Source organism: Protopterus annectens, chromosome 4.part0 (genome assembly GCF_019279795.1).
Source record: "Protopterus annectens isolate FY-2018-M chromosome 4.part0, PAN1.0, whole genome shotgun sequence".
Taxonomy (NCBI): domain Eukaryota; kingdom Metazoa; phylum Chordata; order Ceratodontiformes; family Protopteridae; genus Protopterus; species Protopterus annectens.
Window position 1 is genome coordinate 1,121,232,412 of NC_056733.1, and position 8,450 is coordinate 1,121,240,861.

Here is an 8,450-nt window from a genome sequence, read left to right on the forward strand (position 1 = left end):
TAAGTTATGCCATAGTAATAGTAGAAGTGCAAAAGTAAATTAATGCTAAAATGCTATGATTAATGCTCTGATCCCACACTGATAGATTTTGTTACATATCCACAATACAAATAGCATCAGAAATACCTGCTCTAAGGACCTAAACAGGGACTGTTGAAGGGACAGGTATGCATCTCAACTATGGTCCCTTCTCTAGAACAGGCTTTCCATCCTTGTGAAGCAAATCTCATCCCTAATAATATTCCAATGTAACTTGGAACAACGGATGGAAAATTGCAAATTTTCCTGTCGTCTGGTACCGATGCCTCTTATGGACATGGCAGCCTGTGAACACTTCATTTGTACACGTCTCTATCATAAGTTGTAATTCATAAAATTTCATGGGGTATTGAAACATGATGTCACCAATGTTTTGGTAATCTTGGCTAGAATAGCTCTTGGGACAATAGCCTAGAAACAGCCTATGAACCTATAAAATAACTTCAACACTTTTGGTTACATTTAAAGCCATAACTCTCAACTGTACAGATTTTCGCAGAATGTCCAAATTTTTGCCTCATATTTTCAGTACATTTTTCATAAACGTCTTGTTTTTTAGCTAATCATTGAAGATTTAAGTCAGAACATTATGACAGACATTGGAGTTTCCCACTTCACACCCTTCAGAAAATTCATGCTAATTCAAAGCCTGTTATTCCATCAACTTTCTAAGTTTATAAGCGGAATATTTAAAAATTGTCCCTATTTTTGGGCCTTTGTCCCACTTTTATTTACGATTTTGTCCAGATTTCTTGCCCTAAGACGTTGAGTTATGTTCTCAGTATCTACATATTTTATTAAAGACTGTATCGCCGTACTTTAAAAATCATAGTAGGGGTCAGAAGAGGATCTCTTTCTTCTTTTTCAGAACAAAACGTCTGCAGGTCCAAAGTTCTGGACAAGAACTATTTTTGTAGGCTTAGTTAAATTGTTTAATAACCGATGCACCCTTAAACAAGTCTAACAGTCTGATTTGATGAAGAAAACTGGTAAATTTTTGATGGAACAAACATAAACATCTAAGGTTGGGGCCAGGGGAAAGAAAATCTTTGCCATTAAGAGTACGTCTGAAATTACAATAACGGAAAAACAGTAGCCGAAACGTTAACAACAAATTACAAGCTAGTAATCCGCAATGAAATACGTTTTTGCGTGAGTTTTTTTCCCCTTTAAGTAGAACGTGATGACGCAACGATGACGTTCATACGGATGGTGAATCGTTTCTGTTTGTCGAGACGTAGGCTGGGAGCTACGGAGAGAGAGGAACTGTAGAAAAAAAAAACTGTAGCAGGTTAACATGGAGGCAGAATCGGTGATTGAGGACAAAACCATCGAGTTAATGGTGAGGGCAGTACACTATTTAAGATGTGTAGGTCACGAGGATGTTGACCGTTTTTCACGTTTAGTTCCCGTCTCCCCCACACCTTTCAGTTCAAGGTGTCGAGTAGCACTGTTTCGAACACCCTGTTTCCTGCCGCCTGGTAGTAGCACCCCTTTATAGCTTCTTTTTCGGTTTGGGAGTGAGAGTGAATTGTTAATTCCTAGGGTTCTGTTATGTTGTGTAAGGCCGCATTGGCCAACATGTAATCCGGCAGTGGAACGGGCCTGTCAAGCTGGACCTTTTTCTTGCCTTGTATTATGACAGGAGGTGGGGGCCTGGCTGGTGCGACCAAACATTAATGAAAGATGGAGAAGAAGTCATTAGACTGTTAAGCTTTGATATAATTTAAACTTGAATGTTTATTAAGAGCATGTGCATTGCTAATACAATATTTTGTTGGTCAAGAGCACAGGATGCTGTCTGGCTGCCCCATCGTAACCTTTTATAGTTGTGTAGCTTTTATGGTTCAGTTTCTATACTGAGGGCTGATGGTTAGTGCAGCCCTTTTTCACCTGTTATTAATTTGGCAAGTGTCCAGTTAACTGCATTATCTCAGAGTGGAAATGTTTAGTTATTGTGGTGTACTGCTGCTGTGTTAAATTTAATAGGTGGTCGTTCTTGTTTCTCTCTTCCCCAGCATGCTGATGAATGACAGAGTAGTGGTTGCCTTGCTCAGAAATCAGGACAGATTTTCAATTTTGCATGGTTTATTGTTTCCTAAAGTGAGCCTTGATTCAGGGAGCATTTGAAAATAGTGTAGTCAAGACTAATGCAGTTAGAGTACTGCTGAAGATGTTGATTTTTGCTGTTAAATGGCCAATTTTTGCATATTCCGTTACAAGAGGTTACTTCTAGTTGAAGTATGTTGACCTTTGCCCTGTATTTTATAGGTGAAGCTTGCCTTCCAGAATTCGATGTCAGAGTTCTTGTGGCTTACAAGGTTGAATAAGTAAATATTTATTGCAAAAAAACTTTATTTGGAAGATATTATTGTAATTATATAGTATAGTTTGCATAACTTAACCTGTGACTTCTGAAAAAAAAAGTTTCTTGCCTTGTCGATTTATAGCTAAGACAGATATGTGAGTGTTTTGTATAAAGGATAAACGGTCCTTTGCAAAAAATCTGGATTTCTATGGATGTTTGTATTTAATTGCATAAGTAAAGATGCATTACACTTGGTTAACCATTTTAATGACGTTATGCTTCTAGTTCTTCTACAGACATTGCATTAACTTAACGATTTGAGAAAGCTGTATTATACATCTGCAGTTTTTGTTTGAAAATATGTTTGTAGTATTGGATGCAGTCTTTGTACTAAGAAAGGTCATTCATATTAGAGGGAGTCCAGAGTGTTTGGAATGCAGTTTAACACTGTCATTTTGCTGTTAGAGGAATGTCATCTTTTTTACTTGGCGGTCTGCTTTTTTAAGCAACAGTTTCATACATGCATTGCATAAGACATGGTTTTGGAAATGTCACACACTTGCCCTTTTCACAGCTCAAGGGTTCTGATATGTAGTAAAAACTTGAATTGCAAGGATAACACCATTTGTTTGTGAATGGCTGAAATACATGACCTTGATTATTTTTTTGTAGTTTTGATTGTGCTAATTTAATGTGCTCTTGTGCAAGAGAGCCATATTGTGCAGAGTAGACTTCTGTTAGAAGCTAAACGGGTAGGGTTCAAGATGACTTATTCTGAGTTGGAAATTAAAGAAAATGTTTATAATTGCAAATGAGAGCAGTGTAATTGGGATTTTCCAGCACATTTTTTATTTTTGTTCTGCATTTGAGCTGACAGTAATGGCTAATGGACATTCACTGGGTTTTTAACAGAACCTAGAAAAATGAAATGCTTAGTTGGTTCTGTTTTTGCCATACTTTGATTTTTTAGCATAACTAGTTTTCAGAATTGATTGTGAGTTGGGTGTTTCAGCAGTTTTCAAAATGCTGTCCCTGCAAGTCTTTTGAAGGACAAGGTTGTGGTAGCCTGTTCTATGTCCTCCTTGTGGTTTTGTTCATGTGGGGGGTACGTAGTTATAAGAACTGTCTGTGGTGGTTTGGATCTCGGGATTGTTTTGCATTTTGTATTTCAGTTGAGTGCATTTTCCATTTTTGATACATCTTTGAATGCATATAAACTGTGCATAATCTAAATGGATTTGAGAGTACAGTAAAATTTAAGTTGATACCAACTTGCACTCCCTGTGTAGGAAGACATAGCAGCTTCTTACAAACATACTTTTTCTATTAAGGTAGACATGTTGGTATGAGTTGCTTTTGTCTGGGATGTATAAAAATGGATTTGAGAGTACAGTAAAATTAAGTTGATGCCAAATTGCACTCGCTGTGTAGGTAGGCATAGCGACTTCTTACAATCATACTTTTTATATTAACGTAGACATGGTGGTTTGATAGTTGCTTTTCTATGGGATGTACAAAACTGGATCCTTTTAAGAAGGGCAGGATGCAAAAAGGTAAAATGTGCAAAGTTGTAGCATGAATCCCCAAATGCAGAGCAAGTGGAGTGCCATCCTTTGCTGCTACCATTCCAACCATGTGAAGGAAGTTTTATTGCGCTAGTATCTAGTGGAGGATCTAGTTTGGGGGATTAGAAAAAAAATTGTTTGTAGTACACTACAAATGATCTGAGTTTTTTTATGGGGTCAGGTTTCTTTTGCTTGCACATCACAGTAAGATGGAGCATTGGTGCTGATGTAGTGAGGTACAGATATTACCGCCTGGTGTCCATACTCCTACCATTGTCCTGCCACGTTTCTGTAGCTGGAAAGAAATGAATATACAGTTTTAGGTTTTCAATATGTTTGCTTGTTCTGAGAAATGACCTTGCCAAGTAATAGTACATTTCCTGATGCTTGGCTGGTGGTGCAATGAATTTTCTGTCTCTTGACCTTGTGTTATTGGCTTTGGACCTTGTACTATACATTGCTAGGAAATGGTTGTATGCTTTGGTTTAATTGGTCAGAAAGTTGTTTCGGGTGTAAAGATGGAATTTCATAAGGTACTATTTCAACACTGTTTTCATAATTTTTCTCTCTGGTTATATTCAGATAGTTCAGTTGAAAAGGGGTAGAGTTTGTGTAAAAAGTGTAGCTGGTCATGGTATACATGTTGGAGTCTTTAATGTCTTCCAGCAAATGTTTGGAGAAAGTTTTGCAGATTGCAGCTGGTTCAGAACACAAATGTTCCTCTCCCTTACAGATTCAAGTGTATATGCTGATTCTGTGTAATTGCACTGCAATTTTTTTGTGGATGTGCAGATCACTTTGAGTCTTGCCCTTTTGACTGGTAATATTGCTTAAGAGCAGGTCCTTGGGTACCCAAAAAGAGATGTGTGTGCACTTTTTTACAGAGAAATTTACTAAAGATTCCCAGGATCGATTTGACGTTTTGTGGTATACTATTTGTGTGTCCTTAGTCTGTAAAGCTTGTAGGGTTATTTGCCTTGTCTGGCGGATGAGTTCCAAGTACATGTGTTGCAGATGCATATATATTTTTCTTTTCCATGAAAAGCAGTAAATGGTTCATCTTTGTGTATAGTGGGTGTATGCTTTGTCAGAGAGGATGATTAGAGTTGAGCAAATCATGTGTGGCTCTGGTGAGTGTTCAAGTGAAAACAAAAATCCAAAACTGTAGCCTTAATGCATAGTCTGTGACGTACCGATTTCTTTATGTATATACATATTTTCAGTAAAGTAGAAATATATAGCCTTGTTTTTCCTTCCATAATTAGATGTAGCATTGAATAAAAATGCAGTTACTGCAGGTGCATATGAGGCTGTGTTCATATGGCTGTGTTCATATAGCTGTACAGTGCATCTTCTGTATCAGATGGTTACATTTAGTAACTTGGAATTGGTAACATTAATGAGAGAAATACATTTTTAATGGTGTTTGGGAGTCTGTGTAATGGTTAGTGTTTCTCACACAAGGTATAGTGTTTGATTCCCACATTTGAAAGGGAATTTGTCTAGGCTTAAAATGACCTGCAAGGGCAGCTAGCCTAGTGCTTGCCTATGAACCTAATGGTGTTTAAATGTGGTGGTCGCGGATTTATTAGTATGAAGACTTTGTCATTTTCTGTTGCTACATAAAGAAAAGCATGCAAGACATTTAGTGTAGTGTGGTTTTTATGTGGGGTGAGTGGTGCCGACTCTTGTTTTCACATTGTGTCCCTTGTGGTGTGCAGCCCCAGCATTCTTATGCTTTCACCTGAACAAAAGTTGGTTTGGCTTTTAGGAAACTGGAGATAGTTGGTTTCCAGTGTGTGATGATCATCTCCATGAATGCTTTTGAAGTAGACAGTGGAGGAGTGGGAGAGGTGGAATTGCACTGCCTTATCTTAAGTCCTGGTTGTCTTGGGTGCTTCAACCTGCATAATTTACTCTTTGCTTTCTTATCTGTCCTCCTTTTCCAGAGTTACAGCTGTCCTTAACTGTGTTTACAGTTTTTACAATGACGTTGGTCGTGACTGTTGTCTTGTTTTGAAGTCTGTATTTTGGAGTAGCCATTCTATAATTTCATAATGGGGAACTCTCTCCCCCAAACATTCTGTTTGGGTTTTCTTGTTTTGAGTAACTGTATACATTTTGCATCATTTGTTATTTCTCCACTTTCATGTTCATCTTTTATGCTGTTTCATTTTGTAATTTGCCATTTTTGTTTATCTTTAGTCGGTACACTTATTGGCTTCAGAGGGCAACCCTTTCCAAACTTCATTTCTGAGCTTAGTTAAGAAGTAGTTACTGTTGTCATTGCATTTCTCCTGCTATTCAGTAACTTAAAGCATCTTTTTAAGAATATGTCCTTTTCCCTTCTCATTTAATCATTTGTTAAACTGGTAAGCAACTTGTTCTCACCATTTCAGTATTGGTCTTGCTTTTCTTTCTGTGAAATTGTAGTGACACTTTCAAATATCCCAGGGGATCATTCTGTTCCTCAGTTATCTAGAACCTTTTGTATTGAAGTTTCATTACTTACACATTGAAGTTATCGCTGGGTGTCTTACTTATTTCTTTGACTAGCTAGCTGTGCCTTATCTCGTTTTTTTTTTTATAAATCCGTGATGGAAATAGCATGTTTAGAAACCTGTTGCTACATTGTGAATTTGCTTTAAAAACTCAATTTGAAACTGTGTGAATGTACTTTAGCTTTGTGTTTTTTTTTTTTTTTTTTTGCTATTCTTGGCGATTGTACGTATTGCTAAAAGCAAGTATTTTGCAGAAAGAGAGCAGAAGAAGATGTATTGCTTTTATTGGGGAAAAATATTTGAAAGTGTACGAGTTAAACATACTAATAGTTTTTTGACCAGTTTTATCTAAAATTTGTAGGAACTTATGTGCATTCATTACATAAAAAAAATACTTTTTTTTTTTATCCTCAAATACTAAAACGGAGAAGAAAATGTTGATTACTTTCGGGAAGAACAGCAGAAGTTTTGCTTTTTTTATTGTCGGAAAGCACTGTATTCTCCAGTAGTGAAAGATGTGCAGGCCGAAGTAAACAGAGTAACAGGGTTTTCCATTTTCACTTAAAAACAGACTGCAGCCCTATTGAATTTATATAAACTGGGCTTTAAGTTGTCTCTCTGAAACTAACATTTTGCAGGTGTATTGCTAATGCCAATGGGTGTGCTGTAGCCTAGATTTTTTTTGGGGGTGGAGGGACACTATACCCACTTCAGGCAAGCTTTATTGATTTACCCAAGATTTGTTGTACTTTTCTGAGACCCTTTACTGAAAGACTGACTTTTGCCAGAAAGAATGCAAAGTGCATAAGTGCTCATTTGTCATTTTGTGTGCTGATTAGCTTTCTGTTGCTAAAGGCTTGAAATGAGCAAGTCTCTGCGTGGGCTTATTTGTGATAGTCGGGGAAACTACTGGCTAGTGCCAATGGTATAACTAGATACACTACATAGATGGCACTTATGTCAAGAAGGGTTTTCTCCACAAATGAAATACTGAAAATGGGGACCACCTCCTATTTCTCCATAGTCCTTGCCCTAAAAGAAACAAGTTAAAATGGCATTTACAAGATGCTTTACTTGTCCCCATGTATTAGAAATGCCTGAATTTGTTTTTTTTTTCTTTCAAAATGGGTAGAAATGTCTGCATTTGTGACGGAATGTGTAATGCAGCAACAAGAGAACATCAGAGGTGCATTACAGGCAGCTTCGGGCACTAAAATGGCAAAATCAAGAAAGTGTTTAATGCATGTTCTTATGCTGTCTATCCTCAACTTAACAGTACACCATCTGCACCCCTTACCACAGAGCAACATGCTTGAAATTTTTGCCAACATCTTCTCTCAGTCTCTTGGAATTGTACAAACCTGAAGTTGTACTATATAAAGCAGACCACCTAAACAGATTATTTGAAGCCTGCATAAGTAATACAATGGTGATGTCCTCCAGCCCATTTTATATTCCTTTGCATTTTCTTATTTATCGGATGATGACTACTTATTGCAGTGTTTATAATTGCTTTTATTTTTGTTAAAGTCAAATTTCCTTTTTATGTACAATAGTTCTTTATCACTATAAATGGAAGTGATAATGGTTTCTTTCAAAATTGTTATCACTGGAGAGGTAATTGTTTACTGGCCACAGTATAAGTGGAACATTGCTGTCAAATGTTTTATTAACCTTAGACCACAGTGCTTGGACAACGTACTGAAATTTAGACCATTTCGAACTAAAAAAAAAAAAAATCCGTCATGAAACGGTCTTTGTTGTCCTCAGTGAATTTTGTTGCAGCTTTAACAGGGTATGTGATTTCTTTTTTTGTTATGTAAGGGTTCTGAAAATCTTAAATTTTAAGAATGAATAAAACTTCTCCAAAATTAAAGATTTCTTCTGCTGTGTTTCTGAAAGGACAACAATGGGATTCTATTATTAAATGCTTAACTTCTCTATTCTTTTTCTCCCTATTTACAGTCCCTGATGTCAGTAAACAATAATATAGCATTTAAAATATTTAAAAACTACTGTTATTCTCCACTAGAACAA

The 8,450-nt window shown here is 36.7% G+C and overlaps 1 protein-coding gene across 5 annotated transcripts in view; it reads left to right on the forward strand.

The window, feature by feature from the left end:
- The first annotated feature begins 1,224 nt into the window (after window positions 1-1,224).
- Window positions 1,225-8,450, forward strand: part of FBXW11 (F-box and WD repeat domain containing 11) — a 2,367,054-nt gene continuing 2,359,828 nt past the window's right edge. For 2 of the 5 annotated variants that reach the window (XM_044069099.1, XM_044069102.1), the window contains exon 1: window positions 1,227-1,381. In XM_044069099.1, the coding sequence (XP_043925034.1) occupies window positions 1,337-1,381 (45 nt within the window). In that variant the 5' untranslated portion in view covers window positions 1,227-1,336. Of the gene's footprint in view, window positions 1,382-1,451; window positions 1,521-8,450 lie in introns of those variants that run through there. The other 3 variants (XM_044069098.1, XM_044069100.1, XM_044069101.1) reach the window with 3 other exon arrangements.